The sequence below is a fragment of the Neofelis nebulosa genome, chromosome 9 (genome assembly GCF_028018385.1).
Source record: "Neofelis nebulosa isolate mNeoNeb1 chromosome 9, mNeoNeb1.pri, whole genome shotgun sequence".
NCBI classification, from domain to species: domain Eukaryota; kingdom Metazoa; phylum Chordata; class Mammalia; order Carnivora; family Felidae; genus Neofelis; species Neofelis nebulosa.
In genome coordinates this window covers 117890831-117916735 of record NC_080790.1, presented here as the reverse complement: position 1 = coordinate 117916735, position 25905 = coordinate 117890831, and the positions used below count along the sequence as shown (strand labels likewise).

Sequence of the window (25905 nt, the reverse complement as noted above, 5' to 3'; positions counted from 1 at the left end):
TGGGGCACCTGGGTGGCTCAGTCGGTTAAGTGGCCGACTTCGGCTCAGGTCATGATCTCGCCGTCCGTGAGTTCGAGCCCCGCGTGGGACTCTGTGCTGACAGCTCAGAGCCTGGAGCCTGTTTCAGATTCTGTGTCTCCCTCTCTCTGACCCTCCCCCGTTCATGCTCTGTCTCTCTCTGTCTCAAAAATAAATAAACGTTAAAAAAAATTAAAAAAAATATATTCAGTATGGATATCATACTTCAATAAAAAGTTTTTAAAAATATTGCATAGAAAGTCATCCAGGAGACTGATAAGAGCATTTGCTTCTGGGAAAGACTGGAAGAACTAGGCCTTTCTGTGTATTCTTTTGTACTCTTTGAACTTTTTTTATCATAAATTTCTATTATTTCGCTAATATGTATAATTTTAAAAGGGTTTTTAAATTACTTTTATTTTTTTAAGTTTTATTTATTTTTGAGGGAGAGAGAGCACGTGCACAAGCAGGCGAGGGGCAGAGAGAGACACAGAATCCAAAGCAGGGTTCAGTCTCTGAGCTGTCAGCATAGAGCCTGACAGAGCGGCTGGAACTGTGAGATCATGACCTGAGTAGAAGTCTGGCACTCAACTGACTGAGTCACTCAGGCGCCCCAAAGTTACTTTTAAAATAAAAATATTAAAAAAAAATTTAAAGAATAAAAGTGAAAAATGTATGGTTACTTTACTCATGCCCCACACCTGGAACGGACACAAACACACATACACCTGCACACAGTTTCCAGATTATAGTATCTCAGGGAATGGTACGGATTGACCTAGGCCCTCCCTATGGAAAGGTGCAGTTCCCGAGAAGATCAGGTGGGGGAGCCATTGAGAGCTCACTGCAGAAGAGCCCCTAGGAGTGGCAGCTCTTGGGAAGTCTGAACAATACAAACCGAGGGCACCTGGGTGGCTCACCCAGTTGAGCATCCAACTTTGGCTCAGGTCATGATCTCACAGTTGGTAAGTTCGGCCCTGCGTCGGGCTCTGTGCTGACAGCTCAGAGCCTGGGACCTGCTTCAGATTCTGTGTGTCCCTCTCTCTCTGCCCCTCTCTCTCTGCCCCTCCCCTGCTAGTGCTGTCTCCTTCTGTCTCTCAAAAATAACTAAACGTTGAAAAAAAAAACAAAACAGAATGATATTTAGAGGAAGGATTAGGTGGCTGTGTTCTTCGGGGTGGGAGGGCTCTCTGGGCACCCTAGATGGGAACAGCGTAGGCCCCACAAATCAGAAGAAACACAGGGGGAGGGTCAGGGGCTTTGGGCCCTCTTCCCAACTATCCTTAATATGCAGAGTGATGATACCAGGAAAGATCAATCCTTCCTCGTGGGACGCGCTATGGATTCAGAGTCATGTATATGGGTTGAGTCCTGCCTCTATCATTTCTAACTATGTGACCTACTGTTGGTCACTTAACTTTTCTGAAACTCAATGTCCTCATTTGTGAACAAAGATAGCATATTAATAACTGAATCCTTTTTTTCAAACTATAATTTTTGGAACTTCTGTATGCTGGTCACTGAAAGAAAGGTGCTTTATATGTATGTAAATATAATTTAGTTCTTAAAAGAAGGTATTTTTATCGTAATTTTAGACATAAAGAAACAGATTCAGAGAAGTGATTATTTTTAAGTAATTGCTCTCCTCATTGTGGGGCTTGAACTCACAACCCCAAGATCAAGACTCACATGCTCTGCTGACTCAGCTAGCCAGGTGCCCCGAGAAGTGATTTTTTAAAAAAGTATAGATGATAGGAGTGCCTGGGTGGCTCAGTCGGTTAAGCAGCCGACTTCGGCTCAGGTCATGATCTCGCGGTCTGTGAGTTTGAGCCCCGAGTCGGGGTCTGTGCTGACAGCTCAGAGCCTGGAGCCTGTTTCAGATTCTGTGTCTCCCTCTCTCTGACCCTCCCCATTCATGCTCTGTCTCTCTCTGTCTCAAAAATAAATAAACGTTAAAAAAATTAAAAAAAACAACTATAGATGATAGGTAACATTTATGTACTACTTACTATGCATGAAACACTATTCTTTTTTTTTTTTTTTTAACTTTTTAAGCTTTATATCTGAGAAAGACAGAGACAAAGCATGAATGGGGGAGGAACAGAGAGAGAGGGAGACACAGAATCCGAAGCATGCTCCAGGCTCTGAGCTGTCAGCACACAGCCCGTCACGGGGCTCAAACCCGCAAGCTGCAAGATCATGACCAGAGCCAAAGTCAGATGCCCAGCCAGCTGAGCCACCCAGGCGCCCCAGCATGAGACACTGTTCTGAGAAGTTACAACAATTGATAACAACTCTTATAAGGTAGGTATATTAACATTATTCTCATTTTATATGGGAGGAAACTGAGGGATGGAGAGATTAAACTAGCCTAAGATTCCACAGATGGTGAATTGAGGAGCCAGAAATTGAAGGTAGGTAGCCTGGCTCTTAATCATGTTACATGTCAATCTTTCCTTCATAAAACTCTCCACTGGGTTTCTCACCTCACTAAAAATAAAATCTAACTTCCTTTTCTCTGGTTTGCAAGGGCATACTCAAAGTGATTCAGGCATGATCTGACCTCATGTCCTATCATTCTCCCCCTTGTTCACTCTGCTTCAGCAGCACCAACTTCTCTTGGTTCCTAGATTTGTGGAGCACATTCCTGCCTCAGGACCTTGGCATTCACTGTTCCTTCCACCTGGAATGATCATCCCCCAGACCTTTGCATGGCTCATTCTCTCACTACATCCAGATCTCTACTCAAACTTCATCCCCCTCAAAGAGATATTCCTATCTAAAATAAACATTCCTTTAATCCTGCTTAATCTTTCTTCACAGCACTTAGAATTCTCTGAAATTATGTGTTTGTTTGCTTATTTGTCTCTTCCACCAGAATGCAAGCACAGACTTGGTTGTCTTGTCCACTGCTAGATATTCAGTGCTCAGGTGTGGGACCCACCACACGATAGGCACCCAATATATAGTTGCTGAATAATTAGGTACATAAATGAATGAATACCCAAGGTGACACAATTTTAAATTTTTAAAAAAATGTTTATTTATTTTTGAGAGAGGGAGAGACAAAGCACGAACAGGAAAGAGGCAGAGAGAGAGGGAGACGTAGAATCCGAAGCAGGCTCCAGGCTCCAAGCTGTCAGCACAGAGCCTGATGCAGGGCTCGAACTCATGAACTGTGAGATCATGACCTGAGCTGAAGTCAGATGCTTAACTGACTGAGCCACCCAGGTTCCCCCAAGGTCACACAATTGGTTAGAGGCAAAGGCAAGACAACAAACTGAGTTGTCTGGTCCTGGAGGCTATGCTGTTAGCCATTGTGCTGTGCTAGACTGGCTCTGAGAGATGCTGGGAGGTTCAGATAGTATAATGAATGTGAAACCACTTTGAAAATTGCTAAGTGCCTGGAAAAAAAAGCTAAGGATTATTATTATTATTATTACTCAGTTCACTGCTTACTCATCTGTGAAATGGGGATAATACTCTGGCCTGCCAACTTTAAGATGATGTTTTGTGGAGTGCCAATGAGATAATGGATGGGGAAACATATAAAAGTTAAAGGCTTTACATGGTAGAAGGGACTGTACAGATTATTTCCATGCCAGTGGCTTCCCAAGGCTCCCATCCTCTACCTAGAGTTTGACATTAATATTGCTGACAGGAGTGGGGGAAGTAGGGGGACATGAGGGACCAAGGGACTCTGCGTCCCAATAATTAAACATGTTGGGACTGAAGCATTGCCAGCAGCAGCATCTGGTTGTAATTACCAGAGGGGACTGAAGTGATTAGTCACCTTTATAGTGAGAGCCAGGTCGGTCCCCTGGGTTTCTCCCTGGAGAGAGCCTTCTCAGCAAGCTCAGAGTCCCCTTTTCCTGCTCCCACCCCATTTCTGGAGTTCCCTGATCCTCAAACAATAGCCCCTGCTCTGAGACTCCTTCATGTCCCCAAAGTCCCAGCCCTGCTCTGGGACTCCCCCATGTCCCCAAAGTCCCAGTGCATTGGATGAGACCTTGACTGAAAGCCAAGAATACCAGAATTGCCCCCAACACTTTTTATTTCTTGTGTTTCTAGAGGCCAGGTTAGGATTCTTGGGTACAAAATGTATCAAAGCAGGAATTAGGCTTAAAAAGTAATTTAACCCTCCTGAACTTCAATTTCTTCATCTGCAAAATGTGGCTACCAGGAGCACCTTCATCACAGGATTATTGTGAAGATAAACAAGGCAAAAATACCAAGGCTAGAGTCTAGGGGTGCCTGGGTGGCTCAGTTGTTTAAGCAACCAACTCTTGATCTCAGGTCAGGTCTTGATCTCAGGGTCATGAGTTCAAGCCCCGTGTTGGGCTCCGCACTGGGCATGAAGTCTACTTTAAAAAAAAAAAAAAAAAAGCCTAGAGTCTAGTTTACTTGAGTACCTGCTCAATTAATACTAGCTATTATTATTTGTCAGGTGCTAAGCTAATCACTTTTTATGATTAATTTAATCGTATCCCCACAAAAACCCTATGAGGTAAGTACTGTAATGATCCTCATTTAGAGTTTCAGAGAGGTTTGGAAGCTTCTAAAAATCGCACAGCACACTAAGCCATTTTGCAGAACCAGAAGTCTAAACCAGGTGTGTTTGCCTCCAGGGCCCTTACTCTTTATCAAACTGTGTACAGGGACATCTTAGTGGTTTGATTCATTCATCCGTTCATTTATTCACTCAATCAAGTTTACAAAGTGCCTAATAAGTAGCAAGATAGAATCCCTCCCTCTAAGGAACTCAGAGTCCAGCAGGGAAGGTGTGATATGTCCACAAGTAATCACACCTGGAAGTAGAAAATTATGGCTTTTGTATATAAGGGCCAGTGGAGATTTATTTATCTATATAACACACACTGAGAATCTGCTATGTACTGAACACTACGCCCAGCACTGGGAATAAGTGAAAGATAAATATGGCACAATCTAATCATAATCTAATGGGGTAGACAGAAATTTAAATACGTTATTACAGTTGTAAGGAATTAAGTTGTGATTTTAAAAGTAGGAAAACAGTAAATGGGCACCTGGGTAGCTCAGTCAGTTAAGTGTCTGACTCTTGATTTTGGCTCAAGTCATGATCTCACAGTTTTATGAGTTCAAGCCCCGTGTTGGGCTCTGTGCTGGCCATGGGAGCCTGCTTGGGATTCTCCCTCTCTCTCTGCCCTTCACCCCACTCATGCTCTCTCTATCTCTCTCAAAATAAATAAATAAACTTTAAGAAATGTGCAAAAAGTACATAAATAGAGTAGAAGAAATGAGTTGTGTTCGAGACAGGGGACAGAGGCAGAAATAGGTAACCTCTGAGCCACCAAAGCAGAAAGGAGCACAGAAAATGTGTGATGACAATTCAGGAGCATGTATTTTCTGGTGGATGAGGGAAGGCTTCATGGAGGAGAGGGCACATGAGCTGGCACTTTTCAACAGGTAAGTTTTAGAGGGGAAGAATTAGAACAGAGATATCCTGGAGACCTAGAAGCCAGTTATCAGGTAATTATAGTAGGACAGGCGGCGAGGAGAACAGAGATAGTGAGGTAATTGGGGGATGGAGAGGAGGGAGGAGTGTTAAGGATAACTGCTTAAATGGGGACAAGTCAAAGGGGGAGTGAAGTGTTGTGAATCTGGGTAATTAGAGGGATAGTAATGAATCCAGCTCTTCCTGAAAGCTCCCCCAAAAGGGTGATGGTGCCTTGGCCTTCTGAGATGGGGAGGTAGAGCTCTGCTGGGTGTTCTGACCCAGGACCACCTCATGAAGCTTGAAATGGCCAAGTCATGCTGCTGTGCTCTGAAGATCATAGAGGACCTGGGAGCATCACCATGAAAAGGCTGGTCGGGCACCTGCACACCCCAGCCCAGTTTCATCTTTCCTTCATCAAACACTCCATGTGCTTCTACTCTGTGTCAGGTGGTGCTGGGAAACCAATCTGGGTGACCTTATGGTGCAAACAGATCTCCATTAGGCAGGCTCAAAAAATCTCAGATTAAGAAGGAGGATTTCCTGGGGCCTCTGGTTGGGTCAGTCTGTTAAGCATCTGACTCTTGATTTCAGCTCAGGTAGTGATCTCACGGTTTGTGAGATTGAGCCAGGAGTCAGGTTCCACACCGGCAGCACGGAGCCTGCTTGGGATTCTCTCTCTCTCTCTCTCTCTCTCTCTCTCTCTCTCTGTCTCTCTCAAAGTGATTTAAAAAGAAAAGAAGCTTTCCTGATTACTACTTCTACACTGCTTCTTACACTGTAACAACTATAACACTTTGTTAGTGTTATAGAGAAACATACAGGAAGGGGTAGTTGGCTCTGTCTGGGGATCAGGGAAGGCTTCCCCGAGGAGGTGAATTTTCAGCTGAAGCTTTCGGATTGAGGAGGACCTCCTTCAGTTGTGGGAGTTGATATTTCAGGTGAAGGGAACAGCTCTCCCCCATGAGTCCGGCTGGAATTCAGACTTCTCCCAGAGCTACCAAAAAAAACATCATGCGGGAAATAATTTTTCCAGTCTCCTGCAGGGGTCGCTGCTGCCCCAGGCTGAGGCTGCCACCTCTCGACTGCCCAAGTTCTTTCCAACAGAACTCAGAGTCTGTCTTTGCTGGGGTAGTAGTAGTGAGGTACACTCTGGACCTGCTTCCATCGAAGGAGTGGGCTCAGGGGTAGCAGTCCCCCCTGAAGCCTGAAGAAATCATCTGAGCTCTGTCAATGGCACTTGGGGGGAGGGGTGTAGTAGGTACAGATATTTTTCTGTCTCTGGGTCACCACAAGTTTATTAAAATAAAAGCAACTGTGGGTAAATGCTGCCATCTGTGCTGCCCCCCCCCCAACAAATAAGGCCCCAGACTAGACGCAGGGGTTGAAGCTGCTTTAAAACACCCCAAGGACTTAACTGAAAACCCACACTCCCCATGCTTCTGGGGCTTAAGATCTTGAGCTCATTCCTCAGTATCTCTCCTCAGGAAGGTGGGGTGGGCTGCCCCGTGAGGTGGAGGTGAAGACCCCTGAGTCTGCTCCACAGACTGAGAGGCCCCCTAAGCCTAGAGCCCTGCTGCGGGGCTCTGTGCCAAGAGCCCCCATGAGCCATGGCCTCGAAAGGGCAGCAGTGATTTTTTTCACATAAATATATCGCACTTAAATGAGTTTAGACAGCATGACATCAGAGAGTAATTAAATTGGTTTGGGTTGGAATTCCGTTTCCAATTCCTGAGTTCAGGTTTGTAAAAGATTTTTCTGAGCACCTGCAGGCGTATGTGTGTGTGTGTGTGTGTGTGTGTGTGTGTGTGAAGTATTTTCACTGGAAAGGATTCAAAACTTAAAAAAAAAAAAAAAAACCTGGAGCACACAGGCAGCATTACGCCATTCTTCCTTCTTGGAAAAATCCCTCAGCCTTATACAAGCCTCCTTCAAGCCCTCAGTCAGTTGTGCAGGAGAAAGGGGGCGGTCGGCTTTCTCCTTTCAAGAACGAGTTATTTTCAGCTGCTGACTGGAGACGGTGCACGTCTGGATACGAGAGCATTTCCACTATGGGATTGGATACAAACACACACCCGGCAGACTTAAAGAGTCTCAGACTGAGGAGAAAGCCTTTCCTTCTGCTGCTACTGCTGCTGCCGCTGCTTTTGAGGGTCCACTCCTTTCATGGTTTTTCCTGCCAAACCAGAGGCACCTTCGCTCCTGCCGCCGTTCTCTTTGGTGTCATTCAGCGGCTGGCCAGAGGATGAGACTCCCCAAACTCCTCACTTTCTTGCTTTGGCACCTGGCTTGGCTGGACCTGGAATTCATCTGCACTGTGTTGGGTGCCCCTGACTTGGGCCAGAGACCCCAGGGGGCCAGGCCAGGATTGGCCAAAGCAGAAGCCAAGGAGAGGCCCCCTCTGGCCCGGAGCATCTTTAGGCCAGGGGGTCACAGCTATGGTGGGGGGGCCACCAATGCCAGGGCAAAGGGGGGCACCGGGCAGACAGCAGGCCTGACACAGCCCAAGAAGGATGAACCCAAAAAGCTGCCCCCCAGATCGGGTGGCCCTGAACCCAAGCCAGGACACCCTTCCCAGACAAGGCAGGCTGCAACGCGGACTGTGACCCCAAAAGGACAGCTTCCTGGGGGTAAGTCACCCCCAAAGGCAGGATCTGTCCCCAGCCCCTTCCTGCTGAAGAAGGCCAGGGAGACTGGGCCCCCTCAAGAGCCCAAGGAGCCGTTCCGCCCGCCCCCCATCACACCCCACGAGTACATGCTCTCGCTGTACAGGACGCTGTCCGATGCTGACAGAAAGGGAGGCAACAGCAGCGTGAAGTTGGAGGCTGGCCTGGCCAACACCATCACCAGCTTTATTGACAAAGGGCAAGGTGAGGGGGTGGGGGGGCAGGGGCACGGCTGAGAGGGAGGGGCATCTGCATGCGTGGAGGGGCCTTTCAGAGCCCTGACACTGCACCGGTGGGAGATAGCACATGTATCGGCCTGGGGTAGTATCTGGAACTGACCCCCCACGTACCGGGTCTGAGGCTGCTGGCAAGTCAGAGCCAATCCCTGCAAGGTGCAGAGGGGGTTACTGAAGCCCAGAGAGGGGACAAGAACTGCCAGTTGGTGGCAGAGTCGGGGACCACACTCTAAGACTCTTACCAGGCCATGCTCTGTTCCTATGTGGGCTAGCCAGACTTTCCAGGCTCCAGAGGTTTGTAGGTTTTCTCAGATGGCAGAGAGAGAGATTAATCTCTAGAAACCCGTGGTTCAGCAAATCTGCCTTCAAGCTAGGGGGCAGAGGAGGCAGGATAGGTGAAGACAGCAAATGAGGCATCTGGGAGTCATGGAACGACATTTAAATGTATGATGTGGGGGGTGCAACAGACTTAGGGTCTTAACTCACAATGTGACCTTGAGGGAGTCCCTTTTCTCTTTGGTGTCTCAGTTTCCCCATCTGCACAACTATATGGGTATTGGACTGGGTGATTTCTTCCTTTCTTTTTTTTTTTTTTTTTTAAAGTTTATTTACAGGGGGTGAGGGGCAGAGAGAAAAGGTGAGAGAGAGAATCCCAAGCAGGCTCTGCACGGCTAGTGCAGAGCCTGATGTGGGGCTCGAACTCACAAACCGTGAGATCATGACCCTCTGAGCTGAAACCGAGAGTTGGATGCTTAACTGTCTGAGCCACTCAGGCACCCCAAGACTGGGTGATTTCTGAGAGCCATTCAAATATGAACACTTTGTGTCCTGTCCTAAACACATCATTTTTATCATCAGCCCAGGAGGGTATCTGTTCCTTCACTTCTCCTTATGCTTGGTTAGCATTACTGTTTTGGTGTTTCTCTCTCTACTTGCTGTGTGATCTCAGCAAGTCCCTTCCCCTCTCAGGGCCTCAGTTTCTCCCTAAGTGTGAAAAGAGAGATGGATTACTTATTGCCATGGTTGCTTGCCGTTCATATGCTCTGGTTCTGTGAGTCTTAAGACTTTGCTGGCAGGGTGGGGGAGGGGTCAGATATTGGGAGAGGCTCCTCATTAGAGCCAGCCTGCCGGCCGGTGGGGGAATGACAGGGTGGGAGGAAGCAGGAGGCAGCAGGTCTGGCTGGGGTGGGGGAGGTGGCCTGGCCGCCTGCCCAGCCGGGGAAAGCTGTGACCCCTTGGGGGCTCATAAAATAAGTCCTTGTGCCCCCCAGCTCTAAGGGAACTTGCAGAGGGGGAGATGGGGAGTTTAAAGGCCTAATTAGTCACCTTCTAGAGCAATGTATGAATGCTTCCCAATGGCAAATTGGTATTTAGGAAAGAGAGTATGCTGATTCAGACACACGGCAGAGTTTCTCGTACACAGCCGTATGTTTATACATATATGCTGAATCACACACACATGTATGCATGTGAACACACACCTTCTTACATGTACACACGGAACCTTCTTACAGATACACATATATACGCAAGCACAATCACACATGCACATGTCACTCATGTATACTTTACCTTTCATACTCACATATAAACCCAATCATACACACACACACACACACACACACACACACACATGCACAAACTGTCACTTACACACATGCTCATATACCCAGCATGGTAAGACATGTACACACCAAAATCATTGGACTAGGAAGCAAGGGAAATTGGATTGTAACTTTATCATTACCTACCTGCAAATTTACACAAGTCACTTTTCCCTCTCTGTGCCTCATCTGTAAAATGAGAACACCAAGATCTTCTTTAAGGTATAGTGGAAGCAGTTCAGGATTCAGTATAAAAAGTTCTAGACTAGGGGCACCCGGGTGGCTCAGTCGGTTAAGCGTCCGACTTCAGCTCAGGTCATGATCTCACAGTTCATGAGTTCAAGCCCTGCATCAGGCTCTGTGCTGACAGCTCAGAGACTGGAGCCTGGAGCCTGCTTTAGATTCTGTGTTTCCCTCTTTCTCTGCCCTCCCCTGCTCATGCTCTGTCTCTCTGTCTCTCAAAAATAAAAATAAGCATTAAGAAAAAAAAGTTCTAGAGTTCCAGCTCTGCTTTTTCCTAGCTGGGTGATCTTGGGCAAGTCACCTAATTTCTCTGAGCCTCAGGTTCCTCCTCTGGAAAATAGGGCTAATTATAATACCCACCCCACCTATCTCTCCAATGAGATATCATATAAAATAATAGATGGGAGAGGGACAGCTAGAGGCATCTCTGATACACACTGTCTTTGACACAAACACCCAGAATCTTTCAAATCACCACAGCCACAGTTACAGATGAACAACCCTTGTTTATTTTGGTAGGCTGTTTCAGAAGCTCCCTTATTTTGAAAAAGCCTCTCGTGGTTTGGGTCTTGGCCTCTGTCAGAGTCGGGGAGAGGTCAAAGAAAGCTATCTCCAGAGGGGAGAGAGCTGTGGCCCTTCCCTGAGGCCTCGAGGTGACTGGCTCCCTTGGTGAGGTTGCAGGGAATGACTTCTGGGTGTTCTCTCTAGATGACCGAAGTCCTGTGGTCAGAAAGCAGAGGTACGTGTTTGACATTAGTGCCCTGGAGAAGGATGGGCTGCTAGGGGCCGAGCTGCGGATCTTGCGGAAGAAGCCCTCAGACGCGGCCAAGCCAGTGGCCCCCGGCATCAGGCGGGCTGCCCAGCTGAAGCTGTCCAGCTGCCCCAGCGGCCGGCAGCCGGCAGCCTTGCTGGATGTGCGCTCCGTGCCAGGCCTGGACGGATCTGGCTGGGAGGTGTTCGACATCTGGAAGCTCTTCCGAAACTTTAAGAACTCAGCCCAGCTGTGCCTGGAGCTGGAGGCCTGGGAACGGGGCCGGGCCATGGACCTCCGTGGCCTGGGCTTCGACCGGGCTGCCAGGCAGGTCCACGAGAAGGCCCTGTTCCTGGTGTTTGGCCGCACCAAGAAACGGGACCTGTTCTTTAATGAGATTAAGGCCCGCTCCGGCCAGGATGATAAGACTGTGTATGAGTACCTGTTCAGCCAGCGGCGAAAAAGGCGGGCCCCACTGGCCACGGGCCAGGGCAAACGGCCCAGCAAGAGCCCCAAGGCCCGCTGCAGTCGGAAGGCACTGCATGTCAACTTCAAGGACATGGGCTGGGATGACTGGATCATCGCGCCCCTTGAGTATGAGGCCTTCCACTGTGAAGGGCTATGTGAGTTCCCCTTGCGCTCCCATCTGGAGCCCACGAACCATGCAGTCATCCAGACCCTGATGAACTCCATGGACCCTGAGTCCACGCCACCGACCTGCTGTGTGCCCACACGACTGAGTCCCATCAGCATCCTCTTCATTGACTCTGCCAACAACGTGGTCTATAAGCAGTATGAGGACATGGTTGTGGAGTCTTGTGGCTGCAGGTAGCAGCACTAGCCTTCTGTCTTCCTGGCTGGCACATCCAGGATGCTGGTCACAAGAGCCCCTCCCTGCACTCCCAGAATCAGAGAAGTCGGGAAAATACAGCCGGGACGTCTATACAGCCTGCACGAAAGGGGATTCCAACAGCCTTGCTCTTACTCTCTGAGTGGGACTGGGTTAGAGATTCCTTTCTAGCCACAAGTCCCCTTGTCTGAGGATTTCTGCCCTTCTGCTGCTCTGACTGCCGGGACAGACCCAGGGAGACAGACTGAATGGGACTGAGACCCAGGAGATCTTGTTTTCCCCTGAGACCCAGCCCACAACTTCTCCTTACTTGGGCCTTGTTGGCTTCTGGACTCTCCAGGGAGGGCTCCTCTCGGGGAAAGCCACACCTGCCATCCCCGCCTTGAATCACCATTGTGCCTGGCGACTTTCTGCCCCTGGGGCAGATGAGATGCTGATTGGGCAGGGGTGGGCAAGACGGGGAGAGGGCTCGGGCAGGGGTGAGGAGTGTGAGGCTGTTAGACTGTTAGATTAAAATGTACATTGATGAGATAAAAAGCAAAACTGTTACTAAAACGGTGGCAAATTTCTTGTTTACTCCAGGGGACCCAGTGACCTCCTCAAAGCATGACTGACCCACGGAGGGGAGGTGGGTTGCCTGAAGCAAATCAGGACAGACAGTACAAGCTGAGTAGGGCCAATGCTACCTCTAACCCCACTCCCGTTCCTTCCAAAGGCCTTTTGGTCTGGATCTCCGTCTGCTTCTCTGGGGTCTGGCAACAGACTTAGGTTTTCTTTTTGACATTCCTCAATCAAGCTTATTGTCTCCTAAATGGAACCCTACATGGGAGGGAAATTGGGGGTTTCATTTCCTCTAACATCATCCCCACCTCATTCACTACCTGCCCCCCTCCCCATATACTCACAGAATCCACTGGCCACCATTTAGAGGGCCCTCTACCTTTCCGTGGGGGAACCTGGGCTGCCAGAGATCTCCTCCCCTGTTGAGGCATCTTCTTTTTGCCACTGACCACTGTTTCTTGAATGATCTTCTGTAGCTCCACTACCCTCCAGCTTAGCACCTTTATCACTCCTCCCCGCTCATCCATCACTTACTACCCATCACCCCAGCTCCAGAAACAGAGCTGGAGTCCTTCCCCTTTACATTTTATATTATACAAGTACATAATTATACATTTGATAAGCAACCTCCCCACTAACCTTAGGCAGACCAACGCCAGACACATCCTGACGTTTCCTGCTTGGGGCTTGGCCCAGAGTAAATGCCCACTTCTCTGTATCCACTAGAATTCTTAGTTGGGGGCATGAGGCATGAATGCTTGGGAGGGGAACACAGCCCTCTGGTAGGGGAATTTGGGCACCTAAGTCCTCTTTCTAAGGGCTTAGGACCAGGCTCTGCCTGGCCAAAGAGAGGGAAGACTAAGAGAAGGGAGTCTAGGCCTCCCCTTCCCACCCAGGGGGCCCCAACATTTTCCCCATCTTTCTCCAGCTGGGTCTTTGATTCCCAGGGCTCCTAGCCAAAGCTGTTTCAACAGTAAGGATTCCTGCCCAGCTATGGGCAGATCTTGTGTCCCTTCCCTCTAGGCCCAAAACCTGTGTTGTCAGGACCTGAAACAAGAGCCCGGTGCAGGGGGCAGCCTACCTTTGAGCTGCCTCCCTGGCTTGGAGGCCATTACCTGTCCCTGAGGGGCCAGTCTGAACCTGGAACTTAGCCCTCCCTGGCCAGGCTTCGTTGTGTTTGGCTGGTGGCAGGCCTTCGAGCTCTGGCAGTAAACAAAGGAGCTGCCACAGCAGACAGAGTTCTGGTGTGAAAGAGGAGAGTGAGCCTGGAGGCAGTGCCGGGGAGGCCAACCCATAGGTTGTGGACACAGGGAGAGCAGTGTAGAAGCAGGGTGGCTGGAAACCCAAGGGCAGAGAAGCAGAGGACAGAGGGGTCACAGGTGGGGCTGGCTCCTACACGCACTGATTTTCTGGGCTGTGTGTCCCTACTTTCTTGGAAAGTCTGACAGACTGGAGTGGCACCCTGCCTGAGCCCTGTCAGAGAGCTTCCTGTCATCTCAGCCTCTGTGTTCTTCCTGCTGAAGGCCCGGGCACTGAATCGACTGTTGTGGTCTGGCTTGGTACCTAGGAGCTTCCTTTCCCACCTCAACCTGCTCTAGAACTTGCTTTCACAAAAGAGCCACTCAGACTGTGTATCCCCCCCCTTTCCTCCCCAGACTATGGGGATCCAATCAGATCAGTGTGGGGTATAAGCCCTTCCATGCTAGCCATCCCATCAGCTGCCTCCTTGGACAATTATTTTCACCAGGCATCCACCTCCAGTGCCAGTCAGAACAAGTTGCATACTTGTATAGGACACTTCTGTGCAGAAGGGCACAAGGTTTGTATCATTCTTCAGGGTTCACAAACAGGCTCTCAGCTGAGGTTCACAAACATGCTCACGGCTCTGAAGGGCTCAAAAGGCAGCCCAGTTTCAAATTTCAGATCTGTCACTTAGAGTTAGAGGCCTTGGGCAAGTAACTTAATTCCATGAACCTTGGTTTCCTCATTTGTTGGGGGGGGGGAGGGTGGGAGAGGGGGAAGGGGTAGACAATATGCCTATTTCATAAGGCTAACTGGGGAGGATATGAAGGACACTCAACACAATGGCCAGCACAGAGGTAGCACTCGATAAATATTAACTGTTATCATTATTGTGCCTTCAACAGTCCTGTGAAGCAAGCAGGGCAAGGACTATTACTCTCCATTTTTATAGACGAGGAAGCTGAAACCCAGAGAGGCGACTGCAGGCCTCCTGCATGTCTCAGTATTCTTTGTACCATTCTTGCTACTTCTCTGACCCCCCAATTCCACTGACTCCAGTCCTGGCAAGTAGTCAAATTACCTGCCTAGAGCTTACCTTCCTGTTCCTAAAAGCTTCTCCTTGGAGGCACACGGTATGTTAGTTTCTGGGGAGAAATAGCTAAGCATATAGGTTAGGGCAGGAAAGATGAGAGGCCCATAGGGGTGGAAAGAGGTGAGGCTCCTAGTGCTCTGATGCCACCTCTTAGTCCTTTCCACCTCTCTATGTCCCAGGCCCATAAGCAGGAGAATCTGCTTTTCTAGGGCTTGGAACACACAACTTTGGGAAGGCTCTCAGACTTCATTTTGACTCCACAACTAGTTCTTTGCATCTGTATACACACATAAGGAAACAGAGTAAGAAAGGCTTAGTCACATACGCTTGGGAGTCGAGTGGATCTGGGTTTCAGTTCCAGTTCTAACACTTGCCGGCTGACCCTCTCTTGATCTCTCTGTCTGTAAAAGAGGGATAATAATATCAAATTTAATGGGCTTGGGATTTGGGAGAGGGGTTATTTATTCATTCCATCAACCTTTGATCCATTCATTCATTCCTTAATGAGTAAATATTTATTGAGGGTCTACTATGACCCAGATGCTGTGCTGAGCATTGGGATAATAATAACAACCACAACTGTAAATGTTTATCAAGGGCTTATTATGTGCCAGGTACTGTGCTTAGCACTTTATCTGGATTCTCTTATCTTTCCATGACCATGTCCTCAAGTTCCATGCAAGAATGAAAGAGAATATAAAGATCTTGAAGGATGCTAGGATGATAGCATAATAGGCTGAATCAAAGGAGATGAAATAAAATGAGAATTAAAATTATTTAATATTTGTGTACTTATTAATATATATAATGTAAACATATAAAATTACCCATCAGAATGCATGAAACCCAGCATACAAGTACAGGATGTAAAAAAAAAAAATGTGATTTCACAACTTCAGATGGGAAAGAGATAGTGTTACAGGTAGCTCTGAACGGAGTTGAATCAACTGAATATAATGTGGATGCTTCAATGAAAATATAAGTGTGGGCTTCATTAATAAACATGTAATATACAAACCCAAGGAAGTTTTGGTTCTGCTCTGTGAGGCAGGACTTGGGAAGTGTCGGGATGGAGAGAGTAAGGGAGAAGCAAAGTCAAGGATGAATCCTATGGTTGTTTTGCTTGGGCAACTGGGTAGAAGGTGTGCCATATAACAACAACAAAAAAGAACACAGAAGGAGGAACAGATTTTGAGAGGAAGATGATGAGGTCAGTTTTGGACATGTCAGGTTTTAAGAACTCTTAAGACATTAACTTTAAATAGGAAAAGCAGAATTCTTTCATGAAATGATAAAAGGAAGAAAGGATACACACACAGGATAAAAGCAGGTTTGTTGGTTGTGTGGTGGGAAGTCAAGTTTCATTCTGATGGCTTCTAATTTCTTTTTTTTTTTAATTTTTAAATGTTTATTTATTTTTGAGAGAGAGAGAGAGACAGAGACAGAGACAGAGACAGAGCACAAGCGGGGAAGGGGCAGAGAGACAGAATCCGAAGCAGGCTCTAGGCTCTGGGCTGTCAGCACAGAGTCCGATGTGGGGCTCAAACTCACAGACTACGAGATCATGACCTGAGCCAAAGTCGGACGCTCAACTGACTGAGCCACCCAGGTGCCCCTGATGGCTTCTAATTTCTATTTTCTCTGTGAAATAGGAGATCAGGCCATCTGTTCAGAGAGGTCAGAGTCAAGGTTTGAAAAATGTAGAATGTAGAAAAGGTTCCTATTATGGGTTTAATTGTATCGTTCAAAAAGGTATGTTAAAGCCCTAACCCTCATACTTGTGACTATGACCTTATTTGGCAAAAGGGTCTTTGCAGATGTAATCAAGTTAAGGTGAGGTCGTTAGGCTGGGCCCAATATGACTGGAGTTCTTAGAAGAGAAGAGACACAGAGACTGACAGATAGGGAGAAGATCATGTGATGACAGATGAAGAGATTGGAGTTATGCAACTGTAAACTAAGAAACATCAAGGATTGCAGGCAATTGCCAGAAGCTAGGAAAAACCAAGGAGAGATCCTCCCCTAGAGCCTTCAGATAGAGCATGGTCCTGCCAACACCTTGATTTTGGACTTCTAGCCTCCAGAACTGTGAAACAATACGTTTCCATTGTTTTAAACCACCTGGTTTGTGTTGTTGTTGTTGTTGTTGTTGTTGTTGTTGTTATTGTTGCCATGGTAGCCCCAGGAAACTAATATAGTTATAAATAGCAGTTCTGGAGATAGCAAGCCTAGTTGAACATAACAGAGTTTGGATACCATATTTGGTGGTACTAATAAGCCCTTTGCGTGATTTTCTTCAATAGTAGTCAATAATTTGGATGCAGGCATGGAATAAATGAACAATTACAGGGTTGGAGTCTTTCTAGATGAACAGGATAGAAGGATGTTTGAGCAAGGGAGTCGATATTGGTAAGAGAACAATTAAAGTGATAGACCATAGGGTCTGAGCTAGATAGAAGTATAGAGAGGAGAAGGTTGACAGACTATAAAGAAAGAAGATAAAGCCTGGAGGTCTCATTGGGGTAAAATGACAGTTTATTAGCAGTAATAACTGAAAACTGAAAGAATAGGATGGTGAGAACACAGAATGGCATAAATTAAAAATTTCAGAATTAAAATGATTCCAGTGATAAAGTCCAGGAATTGTCCATGGGAGTGGGTGGCTGGACACTTCATAAAAATGGAACTATAATCATATAATATGTAGCTTCTTGTGATTGACTTTTTCATTTAGCATGTTTTCCAGGGTCATCCATATTGTAGCACTTATCAGTATTTCATTCCTTTTTATTGCTGAATAACAATCCATTTTCTGAATATGCCACATTTTATTTATCTATTCATCAGGTAATGAATATTTAGGTTGTTTCCAGTTTTTGGCTATTATGAATAATGCAGTGATGAACATTCATGTACAAGTTTTTGTGTGGACATATGTTTTAATTTTGACCTAGGAATTGAATTAGTGGCTTATATGGTAATTCTGTGTTTTCATTCCAAAGAACAGCCAACCAGACTTTTCCAGAACAGCTGTACCATTTTACGTTTCCATCAGTAATGTATGAGGGATCAAGTTTTTCCACATCCTTGCTAGCAATTTTTATTATATGTCTGCTTGGTTATAAGGCATCTAGTCGATATGAGAAGTGATATCTCATTGCATGTGTGTGTGTGTGTGTGTGTGTGTGTGTGTGTGTGTGTGTATGTATATGTATATTGTTTATATTTCCCTAATGACTGCTGAGGATCATCTTTTCATTAGCTTATTGACCATTTGTATACCTTCTTTGGAGAAATGTCCATTCAAATCCTTTGCCCATTTTTAATTGAGTGTTTATTTATTTTTTATCGAGTTGTAGAGTTCTTTATATATTCTAGGTACAAATCCCTTATCTGATATTTGATTTGTAAATATTTTCTCCCATTCTGTATCTTTTTACTTTCTTTTTTCTTTTTTTAAAGTTTATTTATTGGGGCACCTCAGTTGGTTAAGCGTCTGACTCTTGGTTTTGTCTCAGGTCATGATCTCATGGTGGTTCATGAGTTCAAGCCCCGCATCAGACTCTGTACTGATGGTTTGGAGTCTGCTTGGGAGTCTCTCTCTCCCTCTCTTTCTGCTTTTCTCCCTCTCTTTCTCTCTCTCTCTCTCAAATAAATAAACTTTAAAAAAAGTTATTTTGATAGAGAGCACAAATGCGGGAGAGGCAGAGACAGAGAAAGAGAGAGACAGAGAGAGACAGAGAGAGACAGAGAGAGAGAGGGAGAGAGAGGGTATCCCAAGCAAGCTTGAGAGAAGCTCAATGTGGGGCTCAAACTCACAAACTGGGAGATCATGACCTGAGCCAAACGCTTAACCAACAGAGCCACCCAGGTGCCCCTCTTCGTTTTTTTTTAAAGTTTATTTTTTATTTTCAGAGACAGAGTGTGTGTGTGAGCGTGGCTGTTGGGGAGGGGCAGAGAGAGAGAATCCCAAGCAGGCTCCATGCTGATAGCGTGAAGCCTAAGCAGGGCTCTAATTCACGACTCATGAGATCATGACTGAAGCTGAAATCAAGAGTCAGAGGCTTAACTGATTGAGCCACCCAGGTGCCCCTTTACTTTCTTGATGGTATTTTATATATATATAAATATACGTATACGTATATATACGTATATATATATATATGTATATATATATATATTTTTTTTTTTGTGATTTTTTTTAACATTTATTTATTTTTGAGACAGAGACAGAGCATGAACAGGGGAGGGTGAGAGAGAGAGAGGGAGACACAGAATCCGAAACAGGCTCCAGGCTCTGAGCTGTCAGCACAGAGCCCGACGCGGGGCTCAAACTCACAGACCGTGAGATCATGACCTGAGCCGAAGTCGGACGCTTAACCGACTGAGCCACCCAGGCGCCCCTCTTGATGGTATTTTGTAACACAAAATTTAAAATTTTTATGCAGTCCAATTTATTTTTCTTTTGTTATCCATGTTTTTGATACTGTATTTGAGAAGGTTTTATTGAGCACAAGATCACGAAAATTTACTTTAATGTTGTATTTTCTAACAGTTTTATAGTTTAGCTTTTACATTTAGGTCTATGATCCATTTTGAGTTAACTTTCCATATGGTGTGGGATAGGAGTCCAACTTCATTCTTTTGCGTTGTTTTTTTTTTAATTGCAAATATGTAGGGGTGCCTGGGTGGCTCAGTCGGTTAAGCGTCTGACTTCAGCTCAGGTCGTGATCTCGCAGTCCGTGAGTTCGAGCCCCGCGTCGGGCTCTGTGCTGACAGCTCAGAGCCTGGAGCCTGTTTCGGATTCTGTGTCTCCCTCTCTCTCTCTCACCCTCCCCTGTTCATGCTCTGTCTCTCTCTGTCTCAAAAATAAATAAAACGTTAAAAAAAAATTAAATTGCAAATATGTATTACACCCCTCCCCCAACTATAATATCCTTGAGGGCAAGGGCCAAGTTCTAGTTCCTTGTATTTTCTTTTTTTTAAAATTAAACTATTTATTTTGAGAGAGAAAGAGAGAGAGAGTGTGTGTGTGTGTGTGTGACAGTGCCCATATGTCAGTAGGGGAGGGGCAGAGAGAGAGGGAGAGAGAGAATCCCAAGCAGGTTCCACACTGTCAGCATGGAGCACAACGCGGGGCTTGAGGTCTTGAACTCATGAACCATGCGATCATGACCCGAGCTGAAATCAGGAGTTGGTTGCTTAACTGACTGAGTCACCCGGGTGCCCCATAGTTCTTTGCACTGTCCGTAAAACCAATGCGTAAATTTTTTTTGTGGAATACAATTGTGAGAGTGGCATGAATGTTTTTATTTCTCTTTTCTTTTCTTTTTTCTTTTATTATTTTTTAAATGTTTATTTTGAGAGAGAGAGTGAGTGAGAGAGCACATACACACCAGTGGGGGAGGAGCAGAGACAGAGAGAGAGGGAGAGACAGAATCCCAAACAGGCCCAGTGCTGTCACGGCAGAACTGTGAGATTATGACCTGAGCCGAAATCAACAGTCAGATGCTTAACCAATTGAGCCACCGAGGTGCCTCAAATGTCTGAACTTCAATGTGGAGCCTCTAAGGGCAATCATGGGGATCCTGAGGGGTGGAAGCAGTACAGAGGAAGATGAAACAGAGAGGGAGAGGGAGCTTTGGCAGAACAATGGAGATTGCCGAGGCTTCAGCCCGAGGGTTTAGGATGCAAGTTGCTGGCAAGCGCTGGCAGTGGAAAGCAGCTAAGCAGCCCTGGGGAGTTGAGACCAAGGAGCAGGGGGTGGAGTGCTGTGAAGGGCCTTATGGAACCCTGCAATCTCCATGGGTTCCAAGTTAGATAAACCTGTCCATACCCTCAGCCTGTTCCCAGAAAGTTCCTTCTACTTTCTGTCCTAACTGAAACTTGGCCTTCCTCTTTGAATATTATTTCCCCTGTAGCTTTCCTTCTCTGGGAGGGTGCTTGTCATTATTCTATACCCTGTGGGTGTTAAGACTGACAGTTGAGTTTTCAACCACTTGCTTTCCAATACTACCTTCAATCTATTACCCCTCTACCTGCTGCTCCTTCATGGCTCGTGCTATATGTTCACACTACTTCCACACTCATGGACACTCTCTGTTTATCGTAGACTTTGGCTTCAGACATAGAATATGCCTCTTCATTCCAAATCCAAGCATCATCCTAGGTAACCTCAATGTCTGTATGGATGACGCCTAAAACGTAGGCCCTCGATTCTTTGCAGGCCTCCACCCCAGGGATTTTAACCTCTCCTTTACTTTAGCCACTTTCTTCCACAGTCACCCCCTGCATTTGGTCATCACTCAGAACAATTCTTACCCTAAAACTTTAAATTAAAAAAATTTCCAGGTGCCTGGGTGGCTCAGTCAGTGAGTGTCTGATTCTTGATTTTGGTTCAGGTCATGACCCCAGAGTTGTGGGACTGAGCTCCACAATGGGCTGCCTGCTAAGCATGGAGCCAGCTTGAGACTCTCTCTCCCTCTCTCTGTGTCCCCTACCCTGCTCGCGTGTGCTGTTTCTCTAAAAATAAATAAATAAATAATCTCACTGCTGCAACTTCTTATCCTTTAACCTCTCTCTGAGTTTTCTCATTACATTTTTCTTTTACTCATTTGTCTCCTCTTCTTTCCTAACAGCTTCTTTGTCTCTATAAATCCTTCACTATACAGATTTCCTGGCCTATCACCTGAACCTTTTTCTTGACAATATCATTATTTTCTTTGTGCTGATGATATCCATTCCATGACCTGGAAAAACCTTAATCCTTTATTGAATCCAACTATCAGCTCTCTCCTCTGCTATTCCCAGGCTGGCAGATGATTTTGAAGAAAAATCACATAGAGGTAGGTTGGTGCTATTAAAATTTTTGCTCTTAAATGTACAAGAATATTCACAGAACATTCATAAGAACAACAACAACAAAAAGGAAACAAATACCTGTCAACTGTATCATATGATAGAACAGCTAATAAAAGGAAATGAACTGGATATATATAGAGCAACATATATAGAATAAAAAAACAACTGTTGAGTGAAAAAAAGGAAACAGCAAAATAAAACATAAGAATGCTGTCAGTTAAGTTTAAAAAAAAAAAAAAGAAAGAAAATCCACACCAGCCAGAGTGACATATTTTCCAAGGAAATACATATATGTATGTGAAAGCATTAAAAAATATCTGGAAGGTGAGGTGCCTAGGTAGCTCAGTATGTTGAGTGTCCAGCTCTTGACTTTGGCTCAGAGCATGATCTAATGGTTTGTGATTTAGAGCCCGCCTTGGGCTCTGCTCTGGCAGCACAGAACCTGCTTGGGATTCTGTCTGCTCTTTCTCTGCCCTTCCCCTGCTTGCTCAGAATAAATAAAAATAAACTTTAAAAAAATATCTGGAGGAGCACCTGGGTGGCTCAGTTGGCTAGGCGTCTGACTTCGGCTCAGGTCATGATCTTGTGGTCTGTGGGTTTGAGCCCAGTGTCGGGCTCTGTGCTGACAGCTCGGAGACTGGAGCCTGTTTCAGATTCTGTGTCTCCTTCTCTGTGCTCCCCCCCCCCCCCCAACACACACACACTCTGTCTCTCAAAAATAAATAAATGTTAAAAAAATTTAAAAAATATCTGGAAGGAAATTAAATTTTAGAGAGGGTGGAAAGGATTGGGATGCAAGGTGGTCATATAAGGAACTTTAGCAGGCTAATTAAAAAAAAATTTTTTTTAATGTTTATTTATTTTTGAGACAGAGAGAGACAGAGCATGAATGGGGGAGGGTCAGAGAGAGAGGGAGACACAGAATCCGAAGCAGGCTCCAGGCTCTGAGCTGTCAGCACAGAGCCCGACGCGGGGCTCGAACTCACAGATAGCGAGATCATGACCTGAGCCGAAGTCGGACGCTCAACCGACTGAGCCACCCAGGCGCCCCAGCAGGCTAATTTTTATAGAAAAGAATGTAATCATACATCACCTTTTAATTTAAAATTAATTAATAAAATTTAAAAAATGAAGAATTATCAACTTCACTAGATCCTCCATGTTCCACTGGCCCCTTTTTCTTTTGTTCTTCTTCCTTTTAAAATATTTATTTATTTATTTTGAGCGAGAGAGAGAGAGAGAGATCTCACAAATGGTGAGATCATGACCTGAGCCAAAATCAAGAGTCAGACACTCAACCCACTGAGCCACTCAGGTGCCCCTCTCTTATCTCCTTTTAATATATGATGCCACTTGTCTTAATGTATGTGTAGAAGCATTACACCATTGTAATACTACACATAAGCTACTGATTTGAATGCAGGAAGCATCTTTATTTTGGCTTATAAAATCCTTCATATGGAAGATTGATGAGGGAAATCTTCCATTTTATATAAAAACAAAACTAAATTTATTTACAAAATAAAAATTATTAGTATTTGGAGACTATTAGTCTGCTAATAGATCTTCTCTTTTCACATTTACCCCTCTCTGATCCATCTCTATATAGTAGTCAATGTCAGCTTCTTAAATGTGAGCCAGTTAGCCCTCCCCTGCTTATTATCCTCCAATGGTTCCAACTATACTTAGAATAAAATACAGACTTCATCTAGAAGTCCTTGCACAATTTAGTCTCTGCCTGTCTTATCTCTTTAAATTAATTCAGATTAATTTTAATGCCACACTGATTTTCTTTGGATTCTTTTTTTAAATGTTTATTTATTTTGAGAGAGAGAGAGAGAGGGAGAGCAGGGGAGGGGCAGAGAGATGGAGGGAGAGAATCTTAAGCAGGTTCCATACCTGGTTTGGAGCCCAACATGGGGCTCAATCCCATGACCCTGGGATCATGACCTGAGCTTAAATCAAGAGTGGAACGCTCAACTGACTGAGCCAGAACCACCCAGGTGCCCCTTCTTTGGATTCTTTTAAAAAAATTTTTAATATTTTTTATTAGAGAGAGAGTGAGAGAGACAGAGAGAGAGAGAGAGAGAGAGAGCACATGCATGAGCAGGGGAGAAGGGCAGAGGGAGAGGGATAGAGAATCTCAAGCAGGATCTGACTGTCAGTGCAGAGCCTGACGTGGGGCTCAAACTCACTGTGAGATCATGACCTGAGCCAAAATCAACAGTCAGACACTCAGGACTGAGCCACCAAGACACCCCTGTTTTTAAAAATTGAAGTATAGTTGACATATACTTCAACATAATGTACATAAATGTACTTAATGTACATAATGTACAACATAATGTACATAAATGTACAACATAGTGATTTCACAACTCTACACGTTACTCGATGCTTACCATGGTAAGTGCAGTCACCATCTGTCACCATACAAAGTTACAATATTGTTTTTTTTAAGTTTATTTATTTTGAGAGAGAGAGAGAGAGTGCGAAGCAGAGAGAGAATCCCAAGCAGGTTCCATGCTGTCAGTACAGAGCCTGACGTGGGGCTTGAACTCACTAACCGTGAGATCATGACCTGAGCCAAATTCAAGAGTTGGGTGCTTTAACTGACTGAGCCACCAGGCACCCCACAATATTATTGATTAATATGTTGTACTTTTCATCTCTGTGACTTATTTCATACCTGGAATTTGTTTAAATGTTTATTTTTGAAAGAGAGAGAGAGAGAGAGAGAGAGAGTGAATGAGCAAGGGAGGAGCAGAGAGAAAGGAGGACAGAGGATTTGAAGTGGGCTCTATGCTGATAGCAGCAAGCCTGACAGCAGTGAGCCCGATGCTGGGCTTGTACGTGTTCTGAGCCGAAGTCAGACACTCAACTGGGCCTATAACTGGGATTTTTTTAACCTCTTAATTCCCTTCACCTATTTTACCCATCCTCCCGCCCCCACTGGCAGCTACCAGTTTTCTGTATTTATGACTCTGTTTCTGCTTTCGTACTTGTTTTGTTTTTAGATTCCACATACAAGTGAAATCCTATGGTATTTGTTTTTCTCTGTCATACTATTTCACTTAACATAATACCCCCTAGCTTTATTCATGTTGTTGAAGATGGTAAGATCTCAGTCTTTTTTATGGCTGAGTAACATTTCATTGCATATACCCTACATCTTCTTTATTCCTTTGTGGATAGACACTTAGGTTGCTTCCATATCTTGACTATTGTAAATAATGTTGCAATAAACATAGGGGTGCATATATCTTTTTGCATTAGTGTTTTTCTTTCTGGTAAATACCCAATTCTTTCGCTTCTTGAAATAAACCCTTATTCTTTCCTATCTCGGGACTCTTGTCCTGGAATCTTTCTTCGCTCTCTCATCACCCAACATTTGCTGATAAAATAGCATGTTCAAAGTCACTTCCCATGGCTAGCTCCTTCTCATCCTTTGGGTCTCAACTTACATGTCACCTCCTCAGACAGGCCTTACCTGGCCATGTTATCTAAAGTGTAGTTTCCCATATTATTCTCAAGTTTAGCTCTTTGTTTCCTTCAAAGCACTTCCCACGATTTTTAATTATTTTATTTTTTCCTTGGTTTACTAGATTTTGTGTGCCCCCTTCACCAGTCTAGAGCTCCACAAAGCCATTATACACCTGTCTTGTGACCAGCACATAGTGAACATTCACTGGGTCTTTGTTGACTGAATGGAGAGGAAGTCTTTTAACATCCTGCCCATCTGCTCCCAGTCAACCCCAGGAGCATCTACTGCTCTTGGGATACAGTGGAAGAGGTCCACCAGCCAAGGTGATTCTCTCCCACCTCCTCAAGAAACTCCTTGTATCCTTGATTCCTTCTTCTGTGCCTTCACCTTCACAATTATTTCCTATCAAAACTCAAAGATGTTCACATTAAACAACCAACCGGCCAGAAACCCCAAAAGTTCCTTCCTCTTCAGGCCTCGGGTCAGCACGTGACTGCCCTCTTGACTTTCAGGACTCAGCTGAACACTCTCCTGTGTTCCTCTACAACAACTTCTCAGACTCGTTTTTTGGGAGCTCTTCAATAATGGGATCCCCCAAAGTCCTGTTTTTTTTCACCCCCCAGTGAAAAGGGGAGGTATTCCCGTGGGGGAAGAGTCTGGGAAAGAATTCTGACAACGGGGCGCTGAGGAGTGAGGCTGGGTGAGGGAGACGTAAGTGGTTAAGGAGAGAGCTATGAAAAGCGCAAGGCTATTGGTCAAGGAGGACAGGTGCAGCGGGGAAGACGTGAGTCTCTGTGACGTGTCACAGGGGTAAGACGGG

The 25905-nt window shown here is 45.5% G+C and overlaps 2 protein-coding genes and 1 long non-coding RNA gene across 7 annotated transcripts in view; 2 read left to right on the top strand and 1 right to left on the bottom strand.

The window, feature by feature from the left end:
* The first annotated feature begins 7285 nt into the window (after positions 1 to 7285).
* Positions 7286 to 11841, top strand: GDF5 (growth differentiation factor 5). The gene is made up of 2 exons (XM_058685393.1): positions 7286 to 8364; positions 10952 to 11841. Exons 1-2 carry the CDS (start codon positions 7740 to 7742, stop codon positions 11824 to 11826), a joined length of 1500 nt encoding a protein of 499 aa, XP_058541376.1. The 5' UTR covers positions 7286 to 7739; the 3' UTR covers positions 11827 to 11841.
* LOC131485684 (uncharacterized) lies at positions 10736 to 25870 on the bottom strand. 2 transcript variants are annotated; one of them, XR_009248964.1, is made up of 3 exons: positions 25526 to 25870; positions 15066 to 15141; positions 10736 to 10963 (listed from the first exon to the last, which is right to left on the bottom strand). It is a non-coding gene; the product is annotated as an uncharacterized LOC131485684 (long non-coding RNA). The 2 variants fall into 2 exon arrangements; XR_009248963.1 differs by lacking the exon at positions 10736 to 10963 and adding an exon at positions 11854 to 11943.
* LOC131485678 (ubiquinol-cytochrome-c reductase complex assembly factor 1) overlaps positions 25804 to 25905 on the top strand; it is a 104357-nt gene continuing 104255 nt past the window's right edge. For all 4 annotated transcript variants that reach the window (XM_058685399.1, XM_058685398.1, XM_058685397.1 and 1 more), the window contains exon 1: positions 25804 to 25869. In XM_058685399.1, coding sequence (XP_058541382.1) covers positions 25819 to 25869 — 51 coding nt within the window. In that variant the 5' untranslated portion in view covers positions 25804 to 25818. The remainder of the gene's footprint in view (positions 25870 to 25905) is intronic.

Bases quoted from the DNA above. Each gene is read 5' to 3' on its own strand.
- GDF5 (XM_058685393.1), top strand. From the start codon at position 7,740: ATGAGACTCCCCAAACTCCTCACTTTCTTGCTTTGGCACCTGGCTTGG. The intron at 8,365-10,951 runs GTGAGGGGGTGG...TGTTCTCTCTAG, and splicing joins CTTTATTGACAAAGGGCAAG to ATGACCGAAGTCCTGTGGTC.